Source organism: Cyclopterus lumpus, chromosome 2, assembly GCF_009769545.1.
Source record: "Cyclopterus lumpus isolate fCycLum1 chromosome 2, fCycLum1.pri, whole genome shotgun sequence".
Lineage (NCBI taxonomy): Eukaryota > Metazoa > Chordata > Actinopteri > Perciformes > Cyclopteridae > Cyclopterus > Cyclopterus lumpus.
The window spans coordinates 6,681,455-6,697,159 of record NC_046967.1 but is presented as its reverse complement, the minus strand read 5'-3'; the positions used below and the strand labels follow the sequence as shown (position 1 = coordinate 6,697,159).

Genomic DNA, 15,705 nt, shown 5'->3' with positions numbered 1-15,705 from the left:
ACAGTAACAATTTGATTGGGGCAAATGGTCTGAAATGCATTAGACATTAGTGGAAGACAAAATCATTTTTTGTATTTTTATTGTCATCAGTTTAATGTAGCCCATATCATTTTTATTTTTACTTAAGTGTTGAGCAGCTGCAGCACTCGGAAAGATTAGCTCTATCTCCTGGCTGTCTAAGGGTATCCAATGCTCTCCGTTTTCAGTAAGTACACATTTTAAATGAATTGCTGTATTGTATTTTTACTTTAACAGGAGTTAATTGCCACCAAGAAAAGTAGTTAGCTAACGTTAAGGCTGTCTACTGTGTCTTAGCTAACGTTAACTGAGGCTTATAGCTGATAACGTTAGCTCAATGTTGCCTACACCACTAACTTTAAGCCCAACGTTAGTAGAATCATTTAAGTTAAAATAATTATCAAATTGGATGCTGCTATCAAGATAAATGCGTAATGCATCAAATGTTTTTCTAGTTTGACTTTTTCATTAGTTTGTGCCACTTAAAGTTGAACCTAACCAATGTAAATTGACTGGATAGCTGTTAGCTAACTAATTGTAATGTAATTTAGCTAACGTTAATAGCTTGTAGCTTGACCTTCCTGGCTCCCTCGGCTTGTAGAAAGGCTTAACGTTGCGGAGTGACTTTAAGTATATTTTTTAACTTAAATCTATCAGTTTGGTAATATTAGGGGGAATAAAAACTAAAGTGATATCTCGTTGATAAAGGTGCGTTTGCCACTTTCTGCGTTTGGCGCCAAATGGGTTAATGTTACCGCAGCCATTACGTTACCTCCCGAGGGTCAAACGTAAACCGAACGGCAGCCGTGACGTCATTACGTTAAGGTAAAGTTATTGCCTGAGTAAATATATATATTTATTATATATATATTATATATTATATATACACCCTCACATGGACACACACACACCAACAGATGGATAGATACACATAGATAAATATACATACTCTTAAACACTACGTGTATATGCATGCACACGTACACACACACACACACACACATACATAAATTATGCACATACACGCCACACACTGTTTACCTGAGTTAGGGAACAATTCCCACATCCGCACATTTACATTATTTGATTGCACTTTATTTGATGTGACTGGTATGAATTATCCCTGGCCAATTAATAAAGGGATGAATGAATAAATAAACAAAAGTTTATTCTGATTTAGTGGACAGAATACCAGAAAATAGTGAAAATGGCCCCAGATCCCAGGGTGATGTCATGGTGTTTTGTCCAACAGTACAACAAATATTAAGGTTTTTAAACGACCATTTAATCAACCTCCTAAATTGCTGGCAAATCATTTTCTGCTGAACAAAATGTAATTGTTATCCACAGAAACCAGACATATTCAAATTTTAGACCAAAGTTTTAGAAAAAACCCTAACCCTACAGTTGTGTAAAGTTCTCCTGCAGACAGTGACATAACCACAAGTTCTACCTTTTTGTCTCTGTGTTTTTCATACATTCTTTTTTTAATAAAAAAGAAAACTGCATGTACATCGATGTCTCCTATGTACATGAAGATGTCCTGGCCTGCAAACATGATAAATGTTAACAAGAACAATGGTGACGTTTGGGAAACATTGTGCAGCCTGCTGTGTGGGTGGACATGTGAGGGCCCCCATCCCATATACCATTGTCCTGTGTTTGCTTTGCTGTGTGTCTTTATATGTGTGGAGATTACATGTTGTTCTCCTGGGTTTCCTCCCACAATCCCGTGGATTTGAGGCCTTAATTTCCCATCGGGATCAATATGACTGTTTGTTTTTCTATCTGTGAACCAGCGACTTATACTGCAAATCTTCTATACCCAGTATAATATATATGAAAATCCATCCATCCATCCATTATCACCCGCTTATCCGGGGTCGGGTCGCGGTGGCAGCAGGTTCAGCAGGCCGACCCAGGCTTCCCTCTCACCCGCAGCACTTTCCAGCTCATTCTGGGGGATCCCGAGGCGTTCCAAGGCCAGCCGGGAGATATAATCCCTCCAGCGTGTCCTCGGTCTTCCCCGGGGCCTCCTACCAGTTGGACGTGCCCGGAAAACCTCTAATGGGAGGCGTCCAGGAGGCATCCTAACTAGATGCCCGAACCACCTCAGCTGACTCCTTTCGACACGAAGGAGCAGCGACTCGACTCCAAGCTCCCCCCTGATGTCCGAGCTCCTTACCCTATCTCTAAGGCTGAGCCCGGCCACCCTACGGAGGAAGCTCATTTCGGCCGCTTGTATCCGAGATCTCGTTCTTTCGGTCACGACCCAGAGTTCGTGACCATAGGTGAGGGTTGGAACGTAGACCGACCAGTAAATGGAGAGCTTTGCCTTCCGGCTCAGCTCCCTCTTCACTAAGACGGACCGGTACAGCGCCTGTTTTACTGCTGCAGCCGCACCGATCCGCCTATCGATCTCCCGCTCCACCTTACCCTCACTCGTGAACAAGACCCCGAGATACTTGAACTCCTTCGCTTGGGGTAGGCAGTTTGCCCCCACCTGGAGGGAGCAATCCGCCGGTTTCCGGCAGAGCACCATGGCCTCAGATTTGGAGGTGCTAACTCTCATCCCTGCCGCTTCGCACTCGGCTGCAAAACGCCCCAGTGAATGCTGGAGGTCACGGTCCGAGGAGGCAAACAGGACCACATCATCCGCAAACAGCAGAGAGGCGATCCCGAGACTCCCGAACCGGATCCTCTCCGCCCCCTGGCTGCGCCTAGATATCCTGTCCATGAAGGTCACGAACAGGACCGGTGATAAAGGGCAGCCCTGGCGGAGGCCAACACCCACCGGGAACGTGTCTGACTTACTACCGAGGAGACGAACACAGCTCCTACTGCAGGCATACAGAGACCGGATGGCCCGTGCCAACGGGTCCGGCACCCCATACTCCCGCAGCACCCCCCACAAAAACCCCCGAGGGACCCGGTCGAAAGCCTTCTCCAGGTCCACAAAGCACATGTAAACTGGTTGGGCAAACTCCCAGGACCCCTCCAGTAATCTTGCGAGGGTAAAGAGCTGGTCCACTGTTCCACGACCGGGACGGAATCCGCACTGTTCGTCCTGAATCTGAGGTTCGACAAGCGGTCGGAGCCTCCTCTCCAGCACCCTGGCATAAGCTTTTCCCGGGAGGCTGAGCAGTGTGATACCACGATAGTTCGAGCACACTCTCCGGTCCCCCTTCTTGAAGATGGGAACCACCACCCCGGTCTGCCAGTCCATGGGCACTGTTCCCGACCCCCATGCGACACTGAAAAGGCGTGTCAACCAAGACAGCCCAACAATGTCCAGCGCTTTCAGCATCTCAGGGCGGATCTCATCCACCCCTGGCGCCTTGCCACCAAGGAGCTTTTTGACTACCTTAGCGACCTCTGCCAGGGATATGGGTGAATCCACCCCAAAGTCTTCCGGCGCTGCCCCCTCTCCGGGGGACATGTTGGCCGGGTTTAGGAGTTCCTCAAAGTGCTCTTTCCACCGCCCGACGATGTCCCCAGTCCGGGTCAGCAGTTCCCCCCCCCTGCTGAGAACAGCCTGGGGTAGACCCTGCTTTCCCTTCCTGAGCCGTCGGATGGTTTGCCAGAACTTCCTTGAGGCCAACCGAAAGTCCTTCTCCATGGCCTCCCCGAACTCCTCCCATGCCCGAGTTTTAGCCTCCGCGACCATCGTCGCTGCAGCCCTTTTGGCCCGCCGGTACCCGTCAGCTGCTTCAGGAGACCCCTGGGCCAGCCAGGCCCGAAAGGCCTCCTTCTTCAGTTTGACGGCTTCCCTCACCCCCGGTGTCCACCACCGGGTTCTAGGGTTGCCGCCACGACAGGCACCGATGACCTTCCGGCCACAGCCCCGAGCAGCCGCGTCCACAATAGAGGCTTTGAACAAGGTCCACTCGGATTCCATGTCCCCAGCCTCCCTCGGGATTTGTGAGAAGTTCTTCCGGAGGTGGGAGTTGAAGACCTCCCGGACAGGATCCTCTGCCAGACGTTCCCAGTTCACCCTCACTACACGTTTGGGCTTGCCAGGTCTCTCTAGCCGAGTCCCCCGCCATCTGATCCAACTCACCACCAGGTGGTGATCAGTTGACAGCTCTGCTCCTCTCTTCACCCGAGTGTCCAAGACATACGGCCGCAGATCAGATGATACGATTACAAAGTCGATCATTGATCTCCGGCCTAAGGTGTTCTGGTACCAGGTACACTTATGAGCCACCTTATGTTCGAACATGGTGTTCGTTATGGACAAACTGTGGCTAGCACAGAAGTCCAACAACAAAACACCATTCGGGTTCAGATCGGGCAAGCCGTTCCTCCCAATCACGCCCCGCCAGGTTTCTCTGTCATTGCCCACGTGAGCGTTGAAGTCTCCCAGGAGAACTATGGAGTCGGCAGGCGGCGCCCTTTCCAGGACCCCTCCCACCGACTCCAAGAAGGCCGGATACTCCGAAATGCTGTTCGGTGCATAAGCACAAACAACAGTCAGAGCCTTACTCCCCGCAACCCGTAGGCGCAGGGAGGCGACCCTCTCGTTCCCCGGGGAAAACTCCAACACAGCGGCGCTCAGCCGGGGGCTCGTGAGTATCCCCACTCCCGCCCGGCGCCTCTCACCCTGGGCAACTCCAGAAAAGGACAAAGTCCAACCCTTCTCCAGGAGCTTGGTTCCAGAGCCCATGCTGTGCGTGGAGGTGAGCCCAACTATATCTAGCTGGTACCGCTCCACCTCCTGCACCAGCTCCGGCTCTTTCCCCGCTAGTGAGGTGACGTTCCACGTCCCTAGAGCTAGTCTATGCCGCCGGCGATCGGCCCGCCCAGGTCTCCCGCCTGGCCCGCCGCCCGGTCTGCATAGCACCCGACCCCGATAATTCACCCTGCGGGTGGTGGGTCCACAGGGTGACAGCTGCTCCATGTTGTTCTTTCGGGCTGAGCCCGACCGGGCCCCATGGGCGAAAGCCCGGCCACCAGACGCTCGCCGACGAGCTCCCCTCCTGGGTCTGGCTCCGGGAGGGTGCCCCGGTTTCCCTTGTCCGGGCAAGGTGGCTACAATCCGTGGGCTGCTATTCATCAGGGTTTATTGAACCGCTCTTAGTCTGGGCTCTCCCCCGAGACCTGTTTGCCTTGGGAGACCCTACCAGGGGCTGACGCCCCGGACAACATAGCTCCCAGGATCACTGAGCCACTCAAACTCCTCCACCACGTTAAGGTGGCGATTCATAGGAGGAGATATATGAAAATATCTGAAGAAAAAAAAAAATATATATATATATGTATATATACATATACAAGATGCAACCACCGCACGTTGTGAGCCAAATGGTCCCATCGTCCATTAAGACGACATGCTAATAGCACCATTTGAACCATTTTAAAATGTGTAATGAACGCCAGACAGCATCCTCGAATGGGCCGCGACGCTCGCTGAAAGCACTCAAGTGCCTCTCTTTCTTTTTCAGGCCCATTAATGACTTCTGAATTGTGACATTTTACCATTATGCCGTCGCTGCTTCCTCTCTCCCTTCTGGGCTGTCTCTCTGCACACGTCTGTCCCTCTCTGGAAGGACCTCCGACATGTTGATGCTTATGAAGTATATAACTTATGGCACAGGCAGGCCACGCAGTAATTCATCCACATACAGCCTGACTCGTCACCTTCTAAAGGTTGTTTTTAACTTCTCCTTCCTCCCTACCTCTTCTCACTGTTGCTTCACTTCTTTTCTCTCTCTCTCCTTTTACCCCTGCTCTATATTTGTTTCCTCGCCCAGCAGAGGCCTCTCTTACCTTGCCCTCTGCCCCCGCTGCGCAAAAATACCTTTCCTTTCCCTTTGCCTTACGTTCCTCTCGTTTCTTTTGCTTTTTCTCTCCTTTTGTTTTCTTTGTTTTCCCTTCTATTTTACTTCCCTTTTCTTTCCTTTCTTTATTTTCCTTTTCTTACCTTTCCTCTGTATCTTGCTTGCTTTCCTTCTCTTCCCTTTTCTTTGATTACTAGTCATTTAATTTCTTTTAATTTCCTATAGTATATTTTCCTTGCTTCACTTCCCTTTTTTTTAATATATTGTCATTGTTTTTTATTTCTTTTCATTTTCTCTTTTCCTTAATTTTTTCCTTTTCTTTAACTTTTCTATTCCTTTCATTGACCCTTCATTGATTCATCTCTCTGATCTTCTCTTTTATTTCCGCTTTTCATAATCTTTTTCCCTCTCTTTCCCTTTCCTTTTGTACCAAAACTATGTCCGGCAACTGTTTCCATGATCCATAACTCTGCCAAGAATCAATTTTTTTTTTTAAACATACCTATTCGTCCTTGAGGGGATCTTGACCCAGATGATGATGCAATTTACTGAGGTGGGCGTCTTGAGTGGCGATCGTCACTGTCTGTCTGTGCTCTTTATTTAGAAGCAATTCAACCATTAATGACGGACCCAACCCACAGCTCCTATTTGGCCGGCTCTGCTGGTAAACAGCCTTTGTTGAGAGCTCGGCATCCGCTGAAGTGCTGACAATTGTTAGTGTCACTCTGTCTGCCTCGCTCTCTCCCACACACACACACACACACACACAGAACCCCACAGTGAGGCTTAATTTTTCTCATCACTCCTTTATGTCAACAGTGTGTGTGTGTGTGTGTGTGTCTGTGTGTGCCTGCTAATGGTCCTCGTCTGAATCATTAATGAGTTCATTGATTTTTGGTGAATATCTGACGTCAGCTTACCCTAACCCTGTAATCACACACTGAAATGCAGATGATCGGATCAGATGATTCCACTTTTCAAATTAGTGTGAGGGAAATGCGATCGATTGTGTATTTCATACGCAGCGGTGTTTGAGCTCAGATTACACAAGGGCCGTTTGGCTGATGTGATGTGATCATTTATAACGTGGCGGATAAAGACAGTTTAATAGTTTTCACATACACAAAGTAAGACACAAGTATAGTTTCCCCAGACTGAGTAAACAAAGTCAAATCTGTGTAGTCAATGATCTCAGCCGGACCTCGGCCTCCACCTACAGGCTGCTCTGGGTTAGTACAAGCTTCTGCTGTAACACTGACTGCATATTAGTATATTAGTGTGTCGGTTTAGAAGCCAGGGCTTGCCATGTTTCCAATAACAACCCCCACAATTTAACATACACAAGGAAAAAACATCAACTTTGTGTTTTCCGAAATAAACACATTTTTATGACGTTGCATCCGTGACGTTTTAATGTTGCTGTTAGTCAGAAACCAGAACTAGACAACGCTGCACGTCACTCACTAATGTACTGCATGATATTTTCTGTCATATTCATTGAATGTATTTATGTAACTCTGTAATGCTGTTCATTCTGTACACATGACCTCTATTGCATCTGTCCATCCGGGGAGAGGGATCCTCCTCTGTTGCTCTCCTGAAGGTTTCTTCCCTTTTTTCCCATGAAAGGGTTTTTTCTATTATTTGGGAGTTTTTCTTGATTCGATGTGAGGTCCTGGGACAGGGCTGTCGTATGTGTACAGATTGTAAAGCACTCTGAGGAAAATTCATAATTTGTGATATTGGGCTATATAAAATAAACTGAATTTAATTTAATTTAATTGAATATGCAGTTTGCTGATTGTGTAGGAATTTTAATGTGATTGAATGCTCGGCCTGTGCTGAAACTAGCTTTTCATGTGTTGGCCCGTGGGCCCTCCTCGGTGCCTCCTTCCAGATGTCTTGGATCCGGTCCAGGAGACTGAGCCTGGGCTGCCTCTGTTAAAAATGTATGCTCCTCCTGTGTGTTTGTGTGTCCGTTCTTTTTCCAGGTGGAGAGGAGGTCGCGGGGCTCAGGACTTTCCTGTTTCGGCAGCACTTGGAAGTTGCTCAATGTCCTCCCCGATTATATTCTTCATTTATCCATCGACAAATATTGTCATCCTGATTTACCCTTTTTCTAATTTTAGTATTCTCTGTTTTGTACACACATAGTTCATGTATCTGACCCTCCTTTGAGAGGGATCCCTCCTCGGGTGCTCTTCAGACAAAAAAATTAATATATATGTGTGCGTGTGTGTGTGTGTGTGTGTGTGTGTGTACACACAAAATATACAGACATCAGCACAAGATGTATGAAACAGACGTTATGATTTGAACATGGTACAGTTATCTAGTTGTTTGTTTTAATTAGAGTGTTCATTTATGAATAACTGCGACCAGAGGAATGTGAAGGTGTGTCTGGGGAGGACAGAGAAATAAATGAACAGGTAAATAAAGGGTTATAATAATGATGAGTTAGAAAAATAACTACATAAATATTAATGAGGGCAAAAGTAAATACAAATTATAGTAATAATAGTAAGGTAAACGTAAATAAGAAAATAAATTAATAGTAAGTGGCTTCATTCTTTTTTTGGAGAATTAAAGAATGATATAAATGATTTGGTTGCTGATTATTATTATCTTTTAATGAATTGACATTCAGGGCTGCACGGTGGTGTAGTGGCTAGCACTGTCACCTCACAGCAAGAGGGCCGCGGGTTCAATTCCCGGTCGGAGCGGTCCTTCTGTGTGGAGTTTGCATGTTCTCCCCGTGGCAGCATGGGTTCTCTCCGGGCTCTCCGGCTTCCTCCCACAGTCCAAAGACATGCTGCAGGTTAATTGATCTCTAAATTGCCCATAGGTGTGAATGTGAGAGTGAATGGTCGTATGTCCCTACATGTGCCCTCGATGGACTGGTGGCCTGTCCAGGGTGTCCCCTGCCTTCGCCCTATGTCAGCTGGGATAGGCTCCAGCACCCCCGCGACCCTAATGAGGATAAGCGGTATTGAAAATGGATGGATGGATGGATGGATGAATTGACATTCAGTTGTGCTTATACTGTCGAATGCTGTTACAGACACTAGGTGGCGCACCAGTTAGATTATTTTAAGGTCACATCCATTGCCTTTAATAAATAAATAACCTCGTGAGATAAAATAAGGAAAACTATGTAAGGTAAATTCTGTGATTGATTCAAATGTATTTAACTGGGAAAATAGGTGCTAATAATAATTGGTTTTAAATTCCTTTACCTTCTAAAATGTAAACACACACATTAATCTTGAGGGAATACGTTATAATTAAGTTTGTCTATATATAATTAAATAAATAGGATGCACTTTAGTTTTGTGAAATGTGTTTCAATGGAACTCTCACGTGTGTGCGCGCGACCGTGTGTGTTAGCGTGTCTCCTTTACATTGTTGTGAAACAGATAGAGTTACATCCGGATTAAAAAACGCTCTATTTGTCTTCTCTCTAACGCGAGCCAGATGTTACCTCCAGCACCGGCCCTGCTGTCACTCTCAGCCCGCCTCCGACCAATCAGAGCGGGCCTGAGCATCCCCCCCCCTTGGCCCCCTCCCCGCAGAGCATCAGCGACTGTGCGCAGCCGGGACAGAAGGAGGAGAGTTTCCTCGTCTTTCTCGCTGCCCAGTCCATCTGTACCTCTCTCCTGCTCCCAGCTGCCTCGATCGGCCCCGACAACACGATGGAGAGCGGCGGAATACTGGCGGCGTGTCTTCTGTGCTGGAGCTGCGGCGTGTGCGCGGTCTCCGCCATCCGGAGGGCCGACATGTTCCCGTACGGCGCCCTGAGCGGGGATCAGATTTTGGCGGAGGGGGACGATGAAACCTCCAGAGTGCTGCTCCTGCCCAGACCCTTGAACTTCTACGACTCCCGGTACTACCAGCTATACGTGAGTAGACGTTCATTAACACTCCCGCGCGTGCGTGTTGTCGTTATCCGCGCACAGAAGGACCCTCCTGTGAGAGTCATTAACACTCTGCAGGTGATGTTTGCAGCTGCAAATGAAGCGTTTTATTACAAAATGAAATAAATCTCATATTCTGACGTCACAATTAATTACAAATCCACTGCTGCTCAACAGATGGTGATCAGGAATAACTTGTGCTTGTAATAACTTCCGCTGTGCTGGTAGTTGCAATACTTCACTGTAACATTACACATAAAAGTACTGCAGTTTTCTGAGTTACTCAAGTAAAATGCAAATTAAAAAAGTATTAAAAGTACTCATTATGCAGAGTAGGAAAGTGGAAAGTGAAGCACAATTCTGAGGTACTTTAATTTCATGTCATGCTTTTTTATACTTGTACTCCACATCTCAGAGAGAGACTTTTTATTCCACTACATGTATTACTTTGCAGACTCAAAGTACTAAAATATCATCATTTATAAAATGATGATGTGATGTTAGTGCCAATCTATGGACCCATTTTTTATAAAATGTCAAGCCACGGTGACCCAATTCACAATAGGCCCTAACTATAAATATTAAGAAAATATGGGATGTACATTTGATCAATCAAATAAATAAATGCAGTTAGGCGGCGTTAACGGGCAATCTGATTCTTTTCATTTCCTCTAACCTTTTAAACAAACAGAATGCGCGCTAGCTTTTCATATTAGGTTCAATGTTAGGCTACATTTATCGCAGCAATGCAAACATCTAGGCTCCCTCACGTGGCTCAAGAGTGAACTGCAGATATAAATGTTAAAGAAAAGATTAATAGAAGAAATTATGAGGATCACGACCCGGTCTTTGGTAGTGACCGAGTTTACCAGCAGTGTATAAAGTATAGTTCAAATTAGCCGTTAAAGGAACACACTCATTAATACATCTGTCAAAAATAATAACACACATATATGAGTCTGATATGAGCCAGTCTGCATAAAGAGTTATTTTACCTGTGATACATATATTTTGATGATAATACTCATATAATGGAAATACACAAGTAAAGTACAAGCACCTCAAAGGTTAAATATACTAAAAAGCTGTTACAAACCGTAGTGTTGCTTTGCATGACACGCATCATCAGAAGGTGTCATGTCCTATTACACAGCAGAATACATCAAGAGGAAAGCCAGTTAACGGTTGGTTTCAATCAGGGACCAGGCCCAGAGGTCCATGAGGAGGTTCCAGTGGTTTTTGAGGGGGATCTAGGGGTTTATTATGTGGTTCCTTGGGTCCATGAGGGGGCTCCGGCAGTGCCCACGGAGGTCCCGGTGGTTTATGAGGGGATACGGGTTCATTAGACACTCCCATGGGGTCACGATGGTGCTGCGGCTATTTCCTAGAGGATTCTGTTATTATTTATGATGGGTTTTGGGGTCCCAAGCGATCTACAGGAACACCATTGACACCCTCTTTAAACGGCACCTTTCTCTCTCTCTCTCTCTCTCTCTCTCTCTAGGTGGCGACCAACGGCATCATATCAGCCCAGGACCTGCCGATGGAGAAGCAGTACGTTGACGACGGCTTCCCCACGGACTTCCCCGTGGTGGCTCCGTTTCTGGCCGACATCGACACCAGCGGAGGGCGAGGGCAGATTTACTACCGGGTGACGGAGACGCCCAGTGTTCTCAACAGAGTGGCCCAGGTCTGTTGATCCGCTGAAACAAGTGAAGGGAATTACAACGGTGTGATTGTAAATGAACAGACTGGTGCTAAACTCCAGATTTGGATTCTTCCTTTTTCCAGTTCTTCATCCATTAGTTCAATCCATTGTACACTCCATCTTTCCTTTTGTCCCTGTATGTTCTCCTTCTTACCCCCTCCACACCCATCATTCATTCATCCATCTGCTCACCCAGGAAGTACACCGAGGGTTCCCGGATGCAAAATTCACGCCAACGCACGTCGTGGTCGCAACATGGGAAGACGTTGCGGCATATGAAGAGCGAACTCGAACCGCCGGACCCTCGAACAAGGTAAGGGACTGGACGCACTAGCTGGAGGCCTCCCAGCTTGTTTTGGATCTTGTGATAGTGGGAGACACAATCTCAAATTCCTGGAGGACGCGCATCGCTTGTAATCAGCCTGGGGAGGGCGGGTTCCATTTGTAAGTCCCCTTCCCCTCCTAATCTGCCTCTTAACCTTCTTAAGGGGTCGGAGGTCATCTTTAAAGGTCATCAAAGTGCTCCCCCTCCTCCCCCAACTCGTTATCCCCTCACACACAGGTAGACACAAACACGTCTCAACCATTAGTGCTCACATGCTCTGTTGGACTTTATGACCCTCCCAGTTTGTCAGCCAGTTACCAGTTCAAAACTTGGCTTACCATTAAAGCGCTGCTCTCATTCGGATGTATTTTAATAAAAAACAATGTGAACATCTCTGGTTTACATCTCTACCTCTGTCAACCCCCCTCCTCCCCCCGCCTTCTCACAGTGACACATGATTTACACGTCCGTAATTTTCTAGGAATTGTCCCGGAAAGAAGTGCGTAATTTGGTCCTAATTATAGGGAAATGGGAATTGTCTTGAGAATACAAGGTCTATTTAAACCCAGGTAAATACCCATTCATTATTTACATTCAATGCTTTGCCCTTCTTATTTGTTTAGTATGTGTAGTTACCTGTAGACAAAATCACTACATCACATTTTGGCATGTTCAGCTGAGATACTGTGTATTAGTTCATACTAGCAATTCATCAGATAATTAAAGGGGTACTCCAGATTAAAAAGGGTCAAAGTTGAAGCAGCCAAAGCTGAGATATCCTAGCTTTAAAAGCACTGGATCTTACATTTCCCATAATGCTCCCTCCCGCCTAAATGCAAACATCTCTCCAGCTTCCCACTTACAGTTTGTAATGCAGACCAAGCTTTGTTAACCCTAATGACGTCATGGGGATGTCATCAGGGTTCGAAAAGCTCCCTCCAAAGATGTAGAAGACACGATACAACTGTCCGAATAAACTGAGCTGAAAATGTGTAGCAATGAAACACTTTCTCCGTTTGTCTTCATAAATAATACCACATTTCTAGAAACCTTCCTCACAAATGATGGACCTTCTTAAAAGAAAGTGTCACAAAGAGGTGAACCATAGGTTTGGTCTGAGTCCGTATTTGGGACGGACTCCAAGTGAAGCCAGGCGGGCTGAACTTATCGATCAAACAAACAGTGCTTTGTTGTTCCTGGTGCGTAGCATGTGGGAGGGGAGGGATGAAGGGAGTGGTAGATTTAAGGAAAAAACCCCAGGAGATCTCTCTCTGTGTGAGTGTGTGTGTGTCCTCCTCCTCTCATCTGTTTGTTCTTTCTCTTGACTGTTGCGGTCTGGTTCCTTTTATGCCTCCTCTTTCTTTCTTCCTGATTGATCAAAAGCGAAACATTCAAACAGTCCGTCGGGGGGGATACGCGGCATTAAGCCTCTGACAACACGTCTCAATACCTAGGGCTCATTGCAGCGCTGCCAAATGGACAAATGAGTGATTGCATCTTCTTTGAGCCTCGGACCTTGGACTTAAGTCTCCATCCAGTGTTGACCGAATCCTGGGATTTGCTTTGGTGGGTCAAGATAGCATCTTTCTTTTGAAGTGATTAGCCAGAGGTGCTGGGCGGGGTGCGTTGGGGGGGGGGGGAGTGGTATGTGTGTGCGAGCTGATTAACCTGAGGTGTGTGTTTTGTCGGGATGTGTATTAGGGGTGACCGGCTGGGGGAGGGGGAAGACCGTGTGGTGTTCGGGGGTCGGAAATGTAGATGGGAGGAGCAGCGAGGGAAGGAAAAACAGGAAAATAAAGAGAGAAAAGTAGAGTCCAAGAGAGAAAAGAAGTGGGGTTGTGTTTTCTAGGAAACAAGTCTTAAAGAGGCTATTATCATAATTGGAAAGTAATTGCCTCTCTTGAAACTAATAACACACACCTTGTTGTATGCGCTAACATGTAGCCCAAATGACCGGAGCCATTTACTCCAGAGAACCGGGCCCTCTGTGCGTTGGTGTTTCAAGAAGTGTCGACAAGGCTTTGCTTTGAACGGCACATTGCTCGTCCGTCTTTGTGTGAGGACACCCGCCATGTTGGTTGCTGCAGCTACACCGCTCGTCTCAGCAAGCTAGCTGAGTAGCTAGTTCTGAGTCAGCTAGTTAACCGCTCATTAGCCAGCCAGCCAGCTAGCTTGCTAATGTCGCCACGCTTTAATGCTACACTGGTTACTGGAAAACTGAAAAAAAAACGATGTCACTCATCTGGCGACAGCAGCGTGCTTTCCCTGTGCTGTGACGAGTGTTTGGGTGAAGCATTAAGTTGTTCCATTTGATTCATGTGCTCAGTCGGCTCTCTGCGCTTCGTAGTGTCACTACTTGTGTCCGTCGTTACCATAAAACCTCATCTCAGTGAGTCCACGACTTGCCGTCTGTCAGTTTAGTTTATACAGAAGTTAGCCCCGCTACAACTGACACAATGGCAACGGTACATATAAAAAATGTCCGCCGCTCTGACCATAACGCTACAATGATTTGGACAGCGATGTCCATTCCACTCCCATTTTATTACTATGGTTGATACCAACACTAATTTGTCTGCTAATTCAATACAAATACTTTGGTTTTTCACCAAATACCTGCAAAACTGCTCACAGTCCCAACAGCTTCAGTCGTACTTCGTGGTTAATTGCTAATTAGCAAATGTTAGCATGCTACAATAAACTTGTATGGGGAACCTAATGAGAATTATAGCCGCTAAACATCAATTTGAACTGTTTACCATGCCGATGTGACTTTAACAGTTAGCTCACAGCATGACACGCCTACATGCCTACAGAGCGGCTAGCACGTCTTGTTAAAATATGTTACACTGGGTAATTTAATTCATTTCTCAATGAGAAAACACATCTTCTCGTATGAATTTCTAAATCCTGAATTGACTAATGTGCGCTTGCCATAATGACATGATGTAGAAGGCATGCTTTACAGGCTTTAAGTTCCCCTTCCCGGGAGCGTTTTTGTATACGAGCAGCATTTTCGAATGGAATGTGATTTTGACGTTTGACCACAGTAGACTTGTTTCTTTTTCTTTTCTGATTTCCCCTCGAGTTCTCTTCAAAGACACATGTGAACGGCAAGTTACATGTCGGCTGTGTGAGGGTCAGATGAGACTGAGTGGATGAATAAATGGACTCCTCTGTTGGATTTGTCCCTCGCCTTTTATTTAGTTCTCCTCTGTATTTCTTCCTTTCTGTAGCACAATAGGAAATATTGTTTCTATTAGTGCTATTTGTTGTTTCTTGGGGAGCCCCATGCAGTGACACAGTGGGCACCCCTTGAAATGTGCTTATCCTTGTTCAAAGCACTCTTAGTACAATTCAGCTTTCATAATATGTTACTGTGTTTACCAGCGACCACTGAGCCTCTCCACCCAGAAACAAAGGTGCTTGTATCCCCTTCTGGCTGTACAGCTCCTCCATAATATAACACTAAAGTGAGGGTTTAACTTGGACACAGATTTTAGACTAATTACTAGCGCGATCGTAGTATTCTGGTTTGTAGTTGCGGGAACTTTTCCGGGAAAGCAGCGATGGTTTTTACCCCCCTTGTGTTCTTGAGTTGATGTAAAGTTTTTTTTTTTTTTTTTAAAGTTCCCGTAAGCCCAGACGTCGTTTGATTTCCTGAAGCTTAGAGGAGAGCAAGGAATCCTTTGGAGCACGGCTGAAGTTATCACAGGAAAGCCACCTACAAGATTGGAGCGAGGCTTTTCATGACAACAGTGAAATACTGACCAGATTGTTCCTGGCTACAGGCCTGGGCTGTGTGTGTGTGTGTGTGTGTTTGTCGGTGTATGTGTGCCAGTTCCCACGCTGTAGGCAGTTCCGCTTGTAGCACTCTGGTGAGACTGGCAACTGGCCTGCAGCTGCTCTCTCTCTCTCTCTCTCTCTCTCTCTCTCTCTCTCTCGGACGGTTTGTAGCTG

At 46.4% G+C, this 15,705-nt stretch overlaps 1 protein-coding gene across 1 annotated transcript in view; it reads left to right on the top strand.

The window, feature by feature from the left end:
• Window positions 1-9,403: 9,403 nt before the first annotated feature.
• nid2a (nidogen 2a (osteonidogen)) overlaps window positions 9,404-15,705 on the top strand; it is a 35,988-nt gene continuing 29,686 nt past the window's right edge. Inside the window, exons 1-3 of the mRNA XM_034546730.1 lie at window positions 9,404-9,697; window positions 11,217-11,402; window positions 11,617-11,733. Of these exons, the coding sequence (XP_034402621.1) occupies window positions 9,491-9,697; window positions 11,217-11,402; window positions 11,617-11,733 (510 nt within the window). The 5' untranslated portion in view covers window positions 9,404-9,490. The remainder of the gene's footprint in view (window positions 9,698-11,216; window positions 11,403-11,616; window positions 11,734-15,705) is intronic.